This window comes from Glandiceps talaboti, chromosome 14, assembly GCF_964340395.1.
Source record: "Glandiceps talaboti chromosome 14, keGlaTala1.1, whole genome shotgun sequence".
Lineage (NCBI taxonomy): Eukaryota > Metazoa > Hemichordata > Enteropneusta > Spengelidae > Glandiceps > Glandiceps talaboti.
Window position 1 is genome coordinate 7937705 of NC_135562.1, and position 19579 is coordinate 7957283.

Consider the following 19579-nt stretch of genomic DNA (forward strand, 5'->3'; position numbering starts at 1 on the left):
AGCCACACCCCCAAAAGTTGTTATCCAGCACCCATGGAGTTAAATTTACATAACCATATGTAAATAACATGTAAATTAACACATGTCCACTTCATGTTTTGCCTCAAGTAGTTTAACGTGTGTATATTTACATACTGATTCATTTGAATAATGATAGTCTGACTGTCATGGTTGAAGGGACTACACACTGTCATCAACCAGGAAATTTTCAATCTGTTAATATCAGCTTTGACAATGTAATCACAAGAGGGTGAATATGAGGGTTAGGATGTATGACCAGCTAACGATGTATCTCAACAGTGCAGTAAACAGGCTATGAGGGCTAGGAGGTACAACCAGCAAACGATTTACCTCAACAGCACAGTAATCTGGCTACATCTGCATGGTCATCATTACAGAACTACACTCTTTCAAATCTGCTGAACCACAGATTGACTAGTTAGTAGTTATTATATTAAATATACACCCTATAGTCAAAAGAAAATAAAACTAACAATAGCGTAATACATACACAAATTGAGTCAAAAACTCAAGAACTGGAATATAAAAATTTCACTGGTACAAGTAAGTATATACTGTTTCTATGATACTTACATTCACAGTATAAAAATTTTGACTACAAAATTGACAGGGACGTTCCTTATGAACTGTCTGTGTTTTCTAGCACACTTAAGTCTGTCATGTGGGAATTTTGCTCTCACTTTCCCCTACCACGCCTGACATTTTGCTAACAACCTATTGCTACAGTGAGAAAACAGGTGCAACTTCTTCTTGAATTTTTCGTTCTTCCCGCTGTGAGACACCATCAAGTCATAGCATCACCACATGATTAGAACCAATTCAGAAGGTTGAGGTTGTATGATGTAAACATGATTACCATATTCAACATTGCTGCAGGAAATTATAATCTAATTTTAGGTTTGCATATACAACCATTAAAGCAAATTGCCAGGCGTGGTTGGGGTAAAACAAGCAAAGTCCTCACATGACAGAATTCTAAGCTAGCAGCACACAGCATTGTCATCAATCATTATCCCTTATTGCTAATATGATATTCGATTTACTTACTTTCTAAGTTATGATTACTGAAAAAAGAAACCCAACATTTTACATTCAGTTATTCTTGTATATGTGTATTGGAATGTAGGTGTGTGTGTACTGTGTGTGTGTGTGTGCTGTGTATTGTGTTTGCATGTGTGTGCTGTGCATGTGTGTGTGTGTGTTTGTGTTCTATGAGTGTGTGTGCTGTGTATTGTGTGCATGTGTGTATGTGTATGTGTGTGCGTGTTTATGTCCATATGTGTGTGTGTGTGTGTGTGTGTGTGTGTGTTCTATGTCTGTTTGTGTGTGCATGTGTGTCATTTGGGGGTTGTCGTATCTAAACCTTTCACTATATAAAATATCAGTTCTATATTCAAAATCATTTACACATCTGACTTGAACTATTACTATCATAATTCTGATCATGAACAGATCATTGAAAATCATTACCACTACAAAATCAGTTCTGCATAGTTTAATAATCTGACTATGGCAAGAAACAAAGAAATTTACTTGCTTAGTAACATACAGACAAGTCATAATTAATTTTACACATCATTTTCAGGTCATCCTGCCTGAATTGTTGAAACAAAACTTACAAGTAACATTAAGGTGGCCATATGGATGAGAATTTGGTATTTATTTTGGATTTTTATTTGATAAAACAGCTTCACTATGTTTTTCTACTTGGAAAAATAATGTGAAATAACATATACCAAGTCCATGTTCATCACTCAAAGCATTGCAAAAAGATGGAAAAAGTGTAAAAAGTTTGTTATTGTACGTACAATAACAAACATTTTACACATTGTTTAATGTTTTGCCGTTTATTGAGATGTGAACATGGACTTGGTATTTATCTGAAGGAAGTAAGCTCTTCAGAGTCAGGAAATGAGAATTTGTCAAGATCCACTACCTGCAAGTGGAATATATTTTTTTGAAATGATTTTTGTTATATAAGATGACGTACTCATAATATTGTAAACCCTGAATAGTATTGAATCAAAATCAGCTGTGGGTAAATGTATTTGTGTAATTGCATAGTACATAATAGGGTACAATAAATCCAATCAAAATTGATTTTTAGGTCCGCACTCTAAAATCAGAACCCATATGTGATCACGAATTCAACCTGTTGGTTTACTACTTATAGATAAACTCAACCTCTAATTAACATGAATAATGTCTAAATATTGGTACTTGCACAATTTTCAGAGAACACAAAGTTGGATGTCTAATAAAAAAAACTGCATACTTCAGTTACAGCTAATGCAGCCTTAATACGTATTAATATTGTTAAGCAACATAGAAAAGACAATTAATGAGAACATATTGATCAAAGAATTCAATATTTGGCCACAACTGTAACCGGGATATACATTTGGCACCATTCCCATTTTATTACTACCACCACCACCACTCATTGTATCAAGATATGCTTCATCATCATCACCACCAAGAACATTGCTAGCAGAATCCGAACCGTCCATTTCTGGTCCGATTACGATTATTGACGTCAGTGGAGTCACCAGGTTGTATTGAAGTGACAGTTGTAATGCTTCTTGTAATGTTTGGTTCTTTTTAGCTGAGTTGTCTTCCATTGTGAGTGATTCTTTGAGTAGATCGTTGATAGTTAGGTAGACCCACAAACGTTCGGTAAAATCATTTGCAGTGTCACTGCTGGATAAAACTGCAGGAACATCCTATAATTGAGAAGAAAACACATAGGTTCAGTTATTACATTAATCTTTAGGTCTGACTGAGTATTCTAGTCTATCAATACCATATGCTGGTTACAAGAAAAACAAAAGGATTTTACAGTTTAACCACTTGGAGTGCTGTTCACACCAGCACTACCATTGTCATTAGATCTTGTTATCAGAGAAACAAAAAGATTTACAACTTTCCACTGTTCACATCAGTACTATGATGTCATTATCTCTGGTATTCAGAAAAAACAAAAGATTGTATCATTATGCCACTAGGAGCGCTGTTCGTTACCAGCTTTTTGGACTGAAAGTGAAAACTTCACTGATGCCGTGCTCATCTAAAACTAGGGGGATGATTGCTGTTCCAGAGTACATATCATGGGATGTTTACAAATAAGACTTTGACTCTAAAAATTAAAGAGTTTGAAGATTTTTTCAAGCATTATGTTTAATCCCAAGGTATTGGGAAACCCCAACCTGGAGATATGTAACTTGAAAACTGCTGCATTTCTTTGAGTAAAAGTGTGAACCATAATCACAGTATGATGACTCAGTCAATTTCAAAATGATATTATAAATATTTTAAAAACTTGTAAAGGGGTGATTCAGTCGAGCTCACCCATCAGGGTCATTAAAGGGGAACACCAGTCTCAGAAAAAAGACCTTTTCATGAATTTTTTTTGGGGGGGTAATTATACATTACACACAGTATCAGAGAAACTTGAGTTGAATTTGACCACCATTTGGGGATCTTTGCTGTGAGCCACATTGCATTATGGGAGTCACCATTAATGTTTATGCAATGGTTGAACAATGAATATTCATGACGTTTTCATTAAAGGTAATAGGCTCTCAGGGGGTTATGATCATTGCGTTTTTATTTCCTGATGTGGCTTCCCCTTTAAAGTATCATGAGTCACCCACTAGGTTCAAAATAATGTGATGAAATTCCAGAAAACTTACGTTAACATCTTTCGTTCCGGTAAGCATAACATCTTGGGTTACAGCCATGGCAGTTACTTCTGCTCTAACTTCACCAACAACATTGCCTGCCGACACCTTACCAGCGACGACAATCTCTGATCCACCGAAATAGTTCGGGAATGTACTAGTAGTAACCGATCCTTCTAACACCGTGTTGTCAATGTATGTAAATTGAACGTCCATAAGGAGAGGCGTAGCAACTTCATCAAAGAAACCAGTCAGTTGTAAACTTGCATCAGCATCTTCATAGATCTTCCGTGCAACACCGTTGTTTTCGTAAGACATGGCTTCTAGAAACTCAAAGTTAAGCGAATTACCAAATCCGAGACAAAAGAGAGAAAACTGACCCTCATTGGACAGTCTGACATTTTTCATGATTTCTCTTATGTTTGTAACTCCAACTGTCGGATCGCCGTCAGTTAGAAGAATCAGAAGTTGAGCAGATCTGTCTCCCACATTAGTGTTTCTTCTCATCAGAGATATTCCATCAAGTACACCATCATTGATGTTTGTTCCTAAAAAATAAAGATGGCAGGAAAAGAAAATGTGATTTATCTCAATTTTTACATTAGAATGTATCAACTTGTGTATTAATCTCATAATATTAAATGTTTTTAATTTATCAATTTGTGTTAATTTGCTAAAATTTGATTTTTTTTAATTGATTAATTAATTAATTCATGTATTAATTTGCTAAAATTCAAACTTGTTAATTTTTTTTATTAATTTGTGTCTTAATTTGTTCATATATCGAATAGAGCCATGATGATAAAAAATACACTGTTCAGCTCAGTTGCACACTTGCTGTTCAATCATATCACTGTCACTTGTTCCCAATTTCTTGAAGTCCATAGAAAACATTCATCATACTGGAAACTTGAGAAGTTCACAAGTGTGGACGAACACTTCAGTTTTGCTTTCACTAAATATCAATTGTGCGTAGTTTGCATCAATATATATACTTGAAACATGCCTTCTAAAACTATAGAATGGGTACCAAGTAGGATGACATTGCTTTCTGAAGGACTACCACTACTAAGCCAATTTGATGTGCCACTGATGCACACAATTTCTAGTGATGTGCTATGATGTGGCGTTCCCCTATCTCTTACTATGTATTGACTCACAAGAAATCATTATGACTCAAAATGTGGCTACCATTAGAGCCTAGAGGGGTGGGTATCATTAGAGCCTAGAGGGGTGGGTATCATTAGAGCCTAGAGGGGTGGATATCATTAGAGCCTAGATGGGTGGCTATTGTTAGAATCTAGAGGGGTGGGTATCATTAGAGCCTAGAGGGGTGGGTATCATTAGAGCCTAGAGGGGTGGCTATATAATCATTTAGAGCCTAGAGGGGTGGCTATCATTAGAACCTAGAGGGGTGGGTATCATTAGAGCCTAGAGGGGTGGCTATCATTAGAGCCAAGAGGGGTAGCTATATAATCATTAGAGCCTAGAGGGTGCATTGATCCTATGATACACATGTAAATTTATACATGAGCTAATGTACAAACTGAAGTTTTCCTAACTCTAAAAAGATTGAAAATTAAATTATTGTACACCCTAAAAAGTATTAAATCACCTATGGGTAACTGTATATATACACACATAGTCTTTACACTAAATCAAATCAAATTGATTTTAGGGTCCATACCATAAAAACAGCGCCCTCAATGGACCACAATTTTCAATTGTCACTGTACTACTTATGGATAAAATATACCTCTGATCAACAGCACAATATCTAATTATTGGTATTTAACAATTTTCAAGGAATACCTTGTCGGTTGTCCGATTGAAAAAAAATATTACTCCAGTACTACTGCTCTGTTGACCCTTTGGTGCTTACGCTCAATATTATTTATCTCTATAATGGCTATGTGGATATTTAAAAACTTTCACCATACCACTGAAAATTACTGTATCACGACACTTAATAATATTGTAGACTTACCTCCAATTGTATTTAACTTGTTAACGTAAGACTTTGCAGCATTTACATTAGTAGAGCTGGCCATTACCAGTTCATTATTTCTCCACTGATATACATCATCGCTGAAGGTCAAGATGTTGAATTTATCGTCCCCTCTAAGTTCACTGAGAATTGATACCATGGCATCCTTAGTTTGGTCTAATTTTCTACCATCCATAGAACCACTGACGTCAATGATGAAAATGACATTCTTGGGGAACACTGATAGTTGACTGGCACTTGATGGCGGTGCAAAGAAATGGACAAAGTAATCACCTATCACCTGTCAAGAGAAATTGACAAGATGGTGTACATTTATGTTAATAGGCCATTCCAGACTGCAAACAGGAAATTGAGAACACAGTGCCCTCGCCAAAATTAGGGGTATCATCACCTCATAGTACTCTTCTGAAGAGCTTTGTCCCTTGGTATTCTGTAGAAGTGTAAATCAGGGAAGTTTTTCATACTGCTCAGACATCATCGAAAGCAGTGCTCTATGAGTAACCAAGTAAACTTTACCATGTGTACCCCCAAGGGACACACAGACAGGGAGTAGAGCGCCACCATGTTAAATTTTGAAAAGGCCTATTTAGATTGAAATCTATTCGAGTCCTAAGCTACAGCTTGGACTGATCAATGACGTAAAGGCCAATAATTCAATCCCTAGTACCCACATTAGTATTACCTTATCAATGGCGCATACAGATTCATTCATAGATTTATTCTTCTGTTAAAACTCCACTAGCTATAACTGGGCTATCGTTTTTTCGATTCAGACAACCAAATTTATTTAACTGACAATTGTCAAAATACCAATAATTAGACACTTTACATGTTAATTTGAGGTTGATTTCGTTCATAAGTAGTAGAGTAACAGGTTGAGGTTATCACCACATTGGTGTGCTGATTTTATGGTGTGGACCTAAACATCAATTTGATTGGATTCACTTCACCATACTATGTGTAGAGGTACATAAATACATTTACTTACAGGTGATTCAATACTGTTCAGGGTGTACGATATTACAAGTACATTATTATATCTAATGAACAGTTTCAAAAAAATGCTCCAGTTGCAGCTAGTGCAGCTTTAAGGGTCAATTTTCTCTGTAATTCTACCAAACAACTATTTTCTGACAGAATTACTATAATATGTAATCTCCTGTATGCATACATCAAAACACAACTGTAGATATAATACAACCCTTGCACTAGTTGTCTAGAAATACTGCTGATCAGAATGTCATTTTATCAGTGGTAGACAATTAAAACTGGCTTTGAAGGTGCCGAAAAGTCTTCTCCTTATCACACTACCAAACTAACATACATTGATACAAAGTAACATTGTGAGTTCATGCCATGTTGTCTAGAAATACTGCTGATCAGAACGTTGTTTTATCAGTAGCAGACAATTAAAACTGCCTTTGTAGGTGCCGAAGTCTTCTCCTTATCACACTACCAAACTAACATATTGATACAAAACAAGAGTGGCTGCCTCAGATGTAGATTCATGTGGTGTTTTTATCAGTTTGTTTTTATCAGTGAAAGTTAGACATATTGTATATGGCAATATGATTACCTTTCACAGACATAAACAAACTGATAAGAACATAGCATGAACATACATCAGAGATGCCAAGGGTAATTTGTATCAATATTCCGTCATCTGCTTGATAGTGTGATGAGGAGACGACTTTTCGCCACCTTCAAAGCCAGGTTTATTGTCTACTACTGATAAAGTGACATTCTGATCAACGGCATTTCGGGACAACTGTTGCAAGGGTTGGTGTAACTAACTCACTAACTCACCAAAATTTCACCAGCATCGTAATTATGATGAACGTCATATCGCACTATAAAATTACCCATGATGCCATTCTCAGATTCTGCCATTTGTTGAGCTTCAGATGGATAGTAATAAATATGAGCACTCTTGTCATCGTCGCTGACTGTTACTGTTGCCATGGTGAGCTGGTTGTCATCGGATACAGCTTTCGTATCATCAGTTTGTATCTTAGGAACAATGAGTGAATCTGTTGCCAGGCCAGCAGGTTCTATGATGTAGACATCAATCTTCAAGTCAGGGATGACCTATTGATGATACAGTAAAGTGTTTTGTATTTTTAAGTGGAGTTAACATTTGATGCACATGCACGAGAGTAGAACATACACTCTGTTTTGTATCACAGTCATATACCCATCCAAATCCATCTACATTAATGTAAATTCAATAAGTAGGTAATAAAGAAGATATAAAGTTCTGATTATATTTTCAATTTGGACCATCTAGGTATTACTTCTGTTTACATCTGTCTTTACATGAATGTCAATTAGTCAGTGGAAATGGACTTCATACATACTGCAAACCTGTTACAGCACTGTAGCTTTGTTGTAAGAGCAGACAAATTACACGGCTGTATCAGAACAACGATGCTCAACAGCACTGTAGCATTATTGTAACAGTGTTGTAGGAACAGACAAGTTACATGGCTGTGGTATACTATATCAGAACAATAATGCTCAATAGCACTGTAACGGCAATGTAGCATTATTGTAACAGTGTTGTAGGAACAGACAAGTTACATGGCTGTCGTATACTATACCAGAACAACGATGCTCAATAGCACTGTATCGGCACTGTAACAGTGTTGTAGGAACAGACATGTTACATGGCTGTGGTATACTATACCAGAACAACGATGCTCAATAGCACTGTAACAGTGATGTAGCAATGTTGTAACAGCTAGTACCTTGTGTCATAGGAACAGTCCAGTTACATGGCTGTGGCAAAGTGCTGTAACATTGGTGCTCAGCAACACTGTTACAGCACTGTAGCACTGTCGTTATGGTGTTGTAGGAACAGTCCAGTTACATGGCTGTAGGTAATCACATCACTGCTCAGCAGTGCTGTAACAGCAATGGTACATGCCTACCAGACTTCAGTAGTGTACTTACTTGACCTGGTCTTATACTAGTTCTATGCTCATAAAAACCAAAACGTCTCTGCAACAGTTCTTCATACATCAAGGTAAAGGTCACTGAACTTTGGGCAGCTACATTGACAGAGATAGTGAATGGAGTAAAACCTCGACTTGGTCTGTCAAGCAGATGACAAAGTAACATTTAGTAATAATATGACTGAATATGGAACTTAGATTTCATCAATGGCTTTTATGTGCTTGCAATAATTTCTTTTGGAAATGAACTTTCTACTATTCCTGGACTGAGAGAAGGATGGAACATGCATGTAACACATGATGTATGGCCAAATATGGATGCAGTCATTGGCTATTGATTTAGAAAATGACCAGTGTGGATATAATCTTTAGCTTTAGAATATGACCAAATATCAGTGGATATGTCATTAGCTATAGACTTTGAATATGACCAAATATGGATGTAGTCATTGGATGGTAACCAAATATGGAATTATGCTAATGAAGACTGACATTGTAACCAATCACTGACAATACTACTTAATTAATTGAATCATAGGCTCCAGTGAATGAATAGTACTATGATAAAATATTGGCATTTCTCGATACAAATGACACAAGTTTTGATTTAGAATTCAAAAGATGCATTCATAACTCACTGTTCAGCACTAACTTGACCAGCTGTTCTACCATCCTCCTTTGCCTTATCATATTCACGCTGAGCTTGAGCTTTTTCCTTGACAATGCCGTAGTACAAAACATCACCAATTTCCCTGTCAAAAGCATCAAATTTAACATCAATCAACTTTTGAAAAGAAAAAAAAAGTCACTGGTATTTTATATTTGAAGTCCAGTCAGGCTTATTTCTGTCTTTAGTACACTTTTATTGATTACTGCTATCAACTTAAAGGAAAAGTCCAGTCAGACTTATTTCTACCTTTAGTATACTTGTATTGATTACTGCTATCAACTTAAAGTAAAAGTCCAATCAGACTTATTTCTGCCTTTCTGCAAGAAAAAATGTTCTATTTTCAAGGAAACAAAAAAAAACCAACGCCATATCTTACATTGAAAAATTCGACACAAAGGCTGTTTCTGGAAGTTGCATTTTAAAGATGGCTTCCTTAGATTCAGCATCAGAATTAATCATTCGACTACTGACAATGGTTTTAGAATATCTGGCTGTGATAGATGATGACACATGTAAGCTGCTAATGTCCAATGGCTGTAAATAAAAGAAAATATCCACATGAAAATTATTTTTAGAATGTATAATGCGTAGCTATTGACAAGTAATGTTATAAATTATTGCCCAAATATCAGCTCATGAAGGTAATCCATTGGGAGTAAGGATCAACACTTTTATTTAGGTAAATGATCTTGTGAACAAAAATTGACAAAAAATATTTTTCTCCTTAGCCCCCCCCCCCATAAAATTCTGCTTGTTCCCTTACATCGATTAGATATTGAGATGTGCTTCTTTAAATTCGTTTTAGATGTAGATTTTTTCAGTTTTTCAATTCACTGTATTATCAAAAATTTATATGGCCCCTGAAATGAACCTAAAAATGTACATATCCCCCCCACCCCACCCCCCCCCCCCAACCCCCCCCCCCCCCACCCCCTGGCTACACAGATTTTTATACCATACTCCCCCATACCCCTTTCTGTGGAGATGTACACAAATAGATATCACAGGTTTGTAGCGAGAGATCTCACATTGGGCTGTAACTTATATACAAGGAACTTTGCACACTCCTGTCACATTTACATACCTATGACAGGGTTGTGTACATAGCTGTACTAGCTCAGTGGAGCCATGGGCTATACCAGCTATGAGTACAATATCCCTGTAACAGCTCTGACCGACACACTAGGGTGTAACATACCTAGATTTGACAGATGTGTAACTGGTATGCCAACATCAATGTAACATGGATGTTAAAAATAGCAATGCAGCATAGGTTTTTACAACATCCATGTACAAGAGTTTTTTCCCACAGCCATGTACCAGCTATGTTAGTATAGCTGTAATTAGGTATTTCCCACAGCCATGTACCAGCTATGTTAGTATAGCTGTAACAGAGGTATTTCCCACAGCCATGTTACAGCTATGTTAGTATAGCTGTAATTAGGTATTTCCCACAGCCATGTTACAGCTATGTTAGTATAGCTGTAACATAGGTATTTCCCACAGCCATGTACCAGCTATGTTAGTATAGCTGTAACAGAGGTATTTCCCACAGCCATGTTCACAATCACCATTTCAGGGGTGAATTATCATTTTTCAAACTATATATAATATAGAATGTTTATTCACTTGTCTATTAAATTCTGTTGTTATCTTTGCAATAGACATCACTATTTTGTTGTTGCTATGGCATGGTCTTATTTTGATTAAATGGAAAATAACTTTGCTCTAAATGTCTGTTTTAACTATTACTATTTCTGTACATGTAACTTTATTACACAACTACACCTTCAGTGGGCACCCTCTAACAACAATAAGAACATTAAATTTAAAGAACAAATTTATTACTAGAGGGATGATTTTAATGCTTTACTTCAAATAGCTTATTCTAAGTCATGAATATTCATTAATATTGATTGGTATTGACTGTTTTTATTCATTGCTTATTATTACTGCAGGCTATAGCAGGCTACAAGTCATACTGAAACAAAATGAAAAAATAAACCTATATTCTATCACTTTGAACCTAAATTTTGACATCAATTAATATGTAAGACTTTTTTCTGTGTTTCCAGTTTAAAATTGAGCTGACATGTGTTAGAAAGTTACAGAAAAATAAGAATTTTTGTCAAAAAATTTTGGTCGAAAAGTAACATAATTTTAGCGTCAGTTCATTAGTAAGTATTATTGTTATGATTCCAGTCTAAAATGAAGTTGAAATGTAAAAAAAAAAATTCAAGGAAAAACGAAAATAGTATTTTAAAAAAAACACTGACAGCTGGAAAGTACTTTGTTATGAAGTGATCAATTGTATTCTGATGACCTCCAGGTCAAGGCTCTTTCACTTACACCAGGTAAACAACTCATACTGTCATCAACTCAACAATATTTGTATTTTGTCTGGAAGTCAAAATGACGATGATTATTTTATTTTTGTTTATGCTGAACTATTTTTGTGATCACGCCCTATGAATCCCTGCAGTAATATAATTATGTGAATGAGATATATTTTCTGTTTTAAACACTTGATAGTATATCCCTATGATTAGACACCATGTAGGTGACCCTAGCTGTGAATAGGTCACATGAATATGATTTGCATATTTAAATATATGAAATACAACATTTTGTACTTTTTTCCGATTTTCTCTCTCTTTTCATCTCCATTCACTATTCACCATTTGTACCCTAAAGACTATGACATTATGACATGAATTATTTATCTATTGCCCCATAAAATATAAACTGTCACCTGGTAGGATGAGATAACTACATGTAGTTTATAGGTCATTTAGTCCGCATTTAGTCATTTGGTTGGAGAAAAGATAATGTATACTCAGTCACACTGGGTTCAAAGAAACACTGTACTATGGTTTTGGAACCCTGGTAAAGGAAGCACCAAGGGTAGAAATCCCCTGACACCACCACCACCACCCCCTTCCCCACCCCAAATCTAGAGCTCTGATCATGATGATTATGATAACATGTACCATATTTTTAAAACACCTGGGGAAGTGAGGTACTATTTGCCTAATTTGTAACAAATATACTGAGCAAGTACAACTGGTGGACATCTGTGCCAAGAATAATATTTGTGTATCACTTGGAATGTATCGGATTATACACATGTATTAATGTCAGTTACTTGTAATTACATGTTCTTTGTTTACTCTATGAATTGAACATCAAATTTTCACAGTCACCTAAATATTCAATGATAAGAGAATGAGATAATTGCTGTATACGTATTTGAAGTCAATCAATCATCATGTTTGGTCTGTTTTTCCAACTTTTGTCAAAAATACACAACAACGGCACGATGCAGTGATTCAGAGATAAACAACTTGGACATAGCAAAAGAACCCAATAAGATTCACCATAGCACTGTCAGGATTTAGACTACCCCCATTCCACTATACTGTGATCAGTATTCAACCTTTACAACCTAAAGTGTAAGAGACCTGCATACTTTTTGGATTATGTTAACAAATACTACAATGGTACAGTCTCCGTGCAGTTCCAATTGTTCATTTTTAGTATAGACTATTGTCATCTACTGTGACCAATAACAATCCCAGCCTGCTGCTGTTTATACATGTATGCACCTGATGACCTAGTTTTTAAGTATGTGTACATCTTGTGTGTACAGGGCAGAATTATTATTTTCTGTTTTTACTGGTTGTGCTGGTGATGCCATATTACAATGCATAGTGACTCGATTAAGTAACTACTGGTGCAATATGGTCACATGACTGGAATGGCTGTCTCTTTACGTGAATGGTATCGAGTCGTGCCATTGCCATTTGTTTAAGATTTGAACCATTATACGGTTCCACTATTCTTTTCCTCATTGCACTATCAGCTCCCCAATTTCTATCCTAATCCAATAGCGGCCTTTGAATTGAAATCTTTAACCTCAGACTACTAAAAATTTGTTAATGGTCTGAGCTTTAACTCATTGCCAAATGACTACCCTTTTACAACTTGTAGTGCTTGCTGTATTTTATCCTAGTTAGTCTAGTTCCTGACAACCATGTTCCGATTTACACTATGTTATCTCCACCCATTACTGTGATGTGTGAGGTAACGTTGTGTAAATAGGAACACAGTTTGTCAAGAACTAGACTAGCTGCATTTATTTACAAGAACAAACTGTAAGTCGTTGCAGCACAGAAAACTTGTCCTTCCAGAATCCAGATGCAGTTTTTGATAGAGGCAGTAAAGTTAATAGAACGATTAGTGTGATATAATGTATTGTAAACCTAGAGATCTTCATGATTAGTAAATTTGCAAACTTCAGAAAATTGTGGTGACTGGTGCATTGTGTTTATTTACATGAATAAATTATAAGTCATTATTTTTTTTGCAGTGAAATCAGCAAAAATTAGTTGTCAGTGAAAATTTGCACGTGCGTGGACAGCATTTTTGTACTATCAATGTATGTACAGTGTTTATGTAAATGACTTCCAAAAATTACCATGAAAGGTATCGTACACAACGTTATTGACATTCAACGTTTGAGCTTGAACTTGAATTTGATACATTTGTAGCGCCTGAGATACCAATACATACCTGTGGTTCTTCAACATCTCTACGAAAGATAGAACTTCCATGTTTGACGTTCTGGAAAAAAATATACAACTTGTGCAATACTGAGATTATCACATGACAATTCAAATGATTCTACATTCAATTACAAAAATAATAAATGATATTAATACAAATGTAATTATGAAAACATGAACGAGAGAAAGGAGAAAATACTTTCTTCCGGGAAAATTCAATATTCTGAAATGGAAATATACTTTTTTTTTTTTTCAAAATTAACTGCTGCTCAGTTTCTCACCACATATCTACTTTATTTCTTGAATTTGAAAGCTGCACCAGCTGTAACTGGAATATCATTTAGTCACAACCAACAAAATATTAACTGAAATTGTTTATATAGATGTTGTTCATATTGATCCATAAGAAGTACAGGAACAGGTTGAAATCATGCATTGGGGCACTGATTTTTGGGTGCGGACCCAAAAATTGATTTGATTTGATTTATTGTACAATATTATTATTGCCTATTGTACTGCTACACAAATGTTTTTATCAACTGGTAAGTCAATTTTGTTCACCAGGTGTACGATATTAGTCATTAGATCTAATAAAAAAAAAGAATTCAAATTACTCCATTTACAGCTCCTGTACCTTTAACATAATTATATACTGTCTAATCTTTATAACTGTGAGTCCATGCCAGTAAAATAGACTCAAAGTTAGCGAAAACTACAATATGATCGTGTGCAATGATGTTGAGAACAATAGTTTTGCTAATCATTTGACACTTTCAGCTTGACCACGCTCAATTGGTTGCTATGGATGCAATGATTCACGCGGGATCTTGTGAGATCTGTCACTAGACGAAAAATGGCATATTGTGCTATACAATGTGTATGGTCAATGACGTAATGAGGTAACCATGGTAAACATAAGTAGCTACTCAGTTTCTAAGTATATCATTTGTGTTTACTACCTCACCATACCTTACTTCTGTGTTTTATCAAAGTATTGATCAAATTGTGAAATTTATCTGCTATCCAAGCTCTAATATACTAAGGGGAGTGTCAACTCAGAACAAATTTACTTGTGTTAGAAATGTCAGACAAAGAGACAGACAGACAGACAGACAGCGAGACAGACATATAGAGGCAGATGCAGTCAGTCAGACAGTCAGTCAATCAGACAGGCAGGCAAGCAGACAGACAGACAGACATACAGACAGACAGACAGACAGACAGACAGACTTGGTGGAGTAAAGAGTAGTAAACTAATGAGTACACAATGTTCCTATGTTTCTATATGAACCATATAAATTCGCATTAGCCTGTGGCCACCACAATTGTTTCAAAAGACACAACAACTTTATCAAGAATCTATGGTAACTAAAAATTCACTTAAAAGTGAGTTATGATGAAAAATGTGAAGAAAATGTTTAAAGGCTTATTAATATGTACACGTATTAGAGAATCAAAATTTGCAAACATACTGGAGTCATTTTACATTGTTAACAGGTGTCGATGTGAACGAGGCTGTACTTACATGTTCATGGTGTTTGGAATGTACGGCTACCAAGTTGATCGAAGTCACTCCTGATGTAAACACCATCATCAGAGAAAACAAGAGCATATAAACTGAAGGAGTCGACCAATCCATGATTACAACTGGTTATAAGACCACGCTATACACTGCGAGTCTTCTGACGCTACAAACGCTTTTGTTGACACTACTGGGGACAACTTGAGGTCATGTGTTTGGAATATAAATGAGTTCGCTTTCAGCTTTCAACAGGATGACCCAGAGATAACCCATATGGAAAAATATGCATGTACGTCGTATCTCGTAAGTGTCTATTTTTAACTACTTCCGTGTCGGACTTATATCATATCGCCCTCAACGTCCGACATTTGCAATGAACTCGTAAGAGTCTAAGACGGCATGCCAATACACAGACTTTACAATTTTCTGATAATTGGGAAATTGGGTAACATATGCAATAAAAAGTTTTGAGTCGTTACATCGAACAGTAAAAATGTGAAGTGAAGATGATGACGTGTATAGCAATAACATACATGGATGGCCAATCAAAAAAAAAATAAATAATCAAGCCCTGACCGTAAGAAATCCCGGATACTTTTATTATATTTTTATATTTATCTAGATTATTCTAATTATTTCTTCTCTTTCTCTGGTAGATCAAGAGAACTTTCATATATTTATATTATTTTGCCAACAACATATCTTTATCTCATTACAAAATCGTGTATTTTTGTTATTACTGTGTTACTCGTACCTCCAAATTTGTCTTAATTTATATGTGTGTCTTGTCCATGGATTTTGATTAGTTCCTAGGGCACTATTTCAATGCCACTCACCAGAAATGTTTTTCTGTTGCCTTCAAGGACTGTGTGTGCGTGTGTGTGTGTGTGTGTGTCTGTCTGTCTGTCTGCCTGTCTGTCTGTGTGTGTGTCTGTCTGTCTGTCTGTGTGACTGTGTCTGTGTATGTGTGTGTGCGCGCGCGTGCGTGCGTGTGTGTGTGTATGTGTGGGTGTGTGGGTGTGTGTGTGTGTGTGTGTGTGTGTATGTGTGGGTGTGTGTGTGTGTGTGTGTGTGTGTACATGTGTGTGTGTGTGTGTACATGTGTGTGTGTGTGTGTGTACATGTGTGTGTGTGTACGTGTGTGTGTGTGTGTGTGTGTGTGTGTGTGTGTGTGCGCGCGCACATCATTTTCTAGTAGAATAAATTCCAGGTCAATTTCAATTGTCAATGTATTATGCCTGAAATCCAGGGTTGATTTCTTCCAATAGCAAGTCACTATTCAAATTGTACTACTATAGGTATCTGTTTAATGCAGCCCGCCCTCACATCCCCTAATTAAAAGGGTATAAACTAAACTAATTAATTATGGATATTTATGTAAATGAAACTGACATAAACATGCAGTATGATGATGATCCTATAAAACAAATGAACAAACAGCAAACACACATACTGATAAACTTTTATTAGCAATTCATTCAAATAATGAGTGTGAGTAATATAATTAAATGAAAATACAATAATCGCATTAATTACGTAACTATCTAGCTACCATTATACTGAATATTGTTACTACAGTGCGAACCATGTAATCCTAGCTAGCTCAGTATTCGTAATAAATATAATTTTGTTTGTTTGTTTGTTTGTTTGTTTGTTTGTTTGTTTGCCTTCTGCAGCTGTTTGTGATATATTTCCGGGAGTTCCTGTGGTGAGCGGCGTGAGGCCATGATCCCATATAAACAATGTGTCCGATTTCTAGGTGAGACTTTAGATATGTCCATTATTATTAGTAGATCTGTTATAGTAATTATAACATTGTGAAGGAAAAAATAACATACGCAGAAGTTTGCCTTCCGTAGAAAGCTAAACCTTCGATGTCAGAATAGATTCTAGTTCATTTTCTTCAAAAATTAAATTAAAACTTGCAGTTATTCATTTTTCTCGATTTTCTGGCTGCCGGTTCTCTTAAGCTTACCTACATAGGCATTGTAGAAGAACATTGCAAACAAGACAAAATAACTTAGATACATTATTGCACCGTAGGTAAGAGTGCTATTCGTAATATCACATTGGATATCTCTTAATTTCATGATATAACTGTAACTAAGAAGTACACATCCCATAATCATTTGACTTATTTGCATAATCGTGATGCTCATCGTGATTGGCATTGGTAGGCGATATCCAGTTGCCCGGATGGCAAAGTACAAATACATGAATGAGTGGACAACGAAGTTCATTGTAAGAAACCATATTGAGGGCGCTGTCAGTTCGACGTGACAGAGAACACAGAAGACAAGAACAGTAACATGGTGATACCAGTGGAGGAAAATTAATTTCTGCTTTCTCAACACGATAAAAATAGTGTCTCCAAGTTCTGGAAATTTGGAAAACACAAACATTACACCCCAGAATGGCATGCAGGAACCAGACTCCATATAAAAGTATTGATTGTCGCAGATTGATTTGTAAAGACCGTCTACTTGCAGAATGAACATCAAATCAAAACAGCTACGTATAGCACCACATGTACTAAATATCGATAGACATAGATTCCAAAAAACCAATGGTCCCCTGATATGAAATTTCGGTCGATTCCTCATGTATCGTTGTATACTAAATATAAGTATAACGTAGGCAAGACATACGTACAATGAATAATGCCAATATTGTCCGAAACGCCGTTTATATTTGTCATGATCCAGCCATTCCAGTTTCTCGAAATCATATTGACGTTTGAAAATGCTGAAATTCCATTCGCTCTTGGTGACCATAAGTAGCACAGCTTCCACAGTGTCCTTCTCGATGGCCGAAATCATTTCACTTTCCGACGTATTTCTGTATATACTCAACGAAGCAGACGTCTAAAATACCAACTCTTTCCAACGATACAATGTACCTGTCTGTAGGTGTAATCCCGGTGGTCTGAGGTGTACTACCGATGCTAGCTATAGTTTGTCGATCCCGGTAGAGAAATATTTGATTCACTAAAATGTCGACGTCCGGCCTTTCTTGAAGTCTTGAGTTAGGTCAATACAACCGTATTCATCGCACCGGTTTGTTGACCTTGCTAGAAGAAAGGCCACCATAACACACTATGTTTTCAAGGTAAATTACTCCGAGTTGAGATTCAGGTATTAACGTTATATTAGGAAAGGTAATTTGTTCCGATAGGTTTTAGATTGTTACTAGTACAGTACCTTCAAAACCATTTCTACGGTATCAGAGCTAAACTGATGATTTGTTCCGACAGTTTGCAATTGCAGAGTGTCACGATTACCTTTCTCCAGCTGCAGCTGGTATAGGAAACTAATTATCCAGACTGACAGCAGGTCGTAGGTGGTTATCGATGCTGTCTCTTCTCTTCAGTTTTCGTTGGCAAGATAAGTCCAATCTTCACGTGGCTGGCAAGACTGTGAGTGGTGATGTCACGATAAAATGTGTCTCAGTTTGGATGAAACAATACCTCGGTGATTTAGATGTTTGCTAGTGTGTTGAAGCAGAGATCTTGAAGTGTTTACTCACCATGTACAGTCTATTGTTGAATGTCTTACCATGTAGCTATATGTAAAACAGGTACCTATAGCCTAGGCTTTCTTAATACACGATACAAAACACCTAAGGCTCCACAGGGTATAGTATATTGTTCAATTTGAAAAAGAAGTAGGTAACAAAACACAGCCTTGGACAACTAACACAAATCTCAAACAATAGTGGGCTGAGCCCAAATTCATTCTGCGGCTCGGTGTAACGACAGACCGTGGATGTATTAATAATATCTATAAACAAACTAAGGTTGTCGTCGGGGGAATTATTACTGAGACTGAATACATCCATATTCGGTAATCTTCAAACCTGCTACTGGGATTTGGTTTCATCAAATATAATACTTAATAACCAAAGATATATTAACTAAAAATGTTGTCAGTTACTTATAAAACGACATCGTACATGTTAATTAGTGGTCAATTTTATCTGTAGGTAGAGTAGTAATAAGTTTAAATCTTGTGAGCAAAAGTTTGGTTTTGATTCTGTCACCATGTTCAAACTGTACTGGAGTATCATTTGTTTGATCAGACAACCATATTCACTGAAAAGTGTTAAAATACATGCAATTAAAATCGAATAAGGTGCAGCCAATGGGCAAATTTGCGGTTTT

The 19579-nt window shown here is 36.0% G+C and overlaps 1 protein-coding gene and 1 pseudogene across 1 annotated transcript; both read right to left on the minus strand.

The window, feature by feature from the left end:
* Positions 1–2137: 2137 nt before the first annotated feature.
* On the minus strand, positions 2138–15580 carry LOC144445968 (inter-alpha-trypsin inhibitor heavy chain H4-like). The gene is made up of 9 exons (XM_078135621.1): positions 15424–15580; positions 13906–13956; positions 9710–9867; positions 9302–9415; positions 8662–8803; positions 7516–7797; positions 5689–5989; positions 3714–4249; positions 2138–2744 (listed from the first exon to the last, which is right to left on the minus strand). Exons 1-9 carry the CDS (start codon positions 15535–15537, stop codon positions 2319–2321), a joined length of 2124 nt encoding a protein of 707 aa, XP_077991747.1. The 5' UTR covers positions 15538–15580; the 3' UTR covers positions 2138–2318.
* A 1768-nt stretch (positions 15581–17348) lies between these two features.
* On the minus strand, positions 17349–18239 carry LOC144445200 (very long chain fatty acid elongase 6 pseudogene; annotated as a pseudogene).
* Positions 18240–19579: the final 1340 nt, after the last annotated feature.

What these genes read in the sequence shown, in the direction of transcription:
- LOC144445968 (XM_078135621.1), bottom strand. Translation starts at nt 15,537, where the DNA reads ATGGATTGGTCGACTCCTTCAGTTTATATGCTCTTGTTTTCTCTGATG. An exon ending in CTAGTATAAGACCAGGTCAA is followed by an intron (nt 7,798 to 8,661) that starts GTAAGTACACTA and finishes TATCATCAATAG; the next exon opens with GTCATCCCTGACTTGAAGAT. An exon ending in CCGGAACGAAAGATGTTAAC is followed by an intron (nt 2,745 to 3,713) that starts GTAAGTTTTCTG and finishes TCTCAATTATAG; the next exon opens with GATGTTCCTGCAGTTTTATC.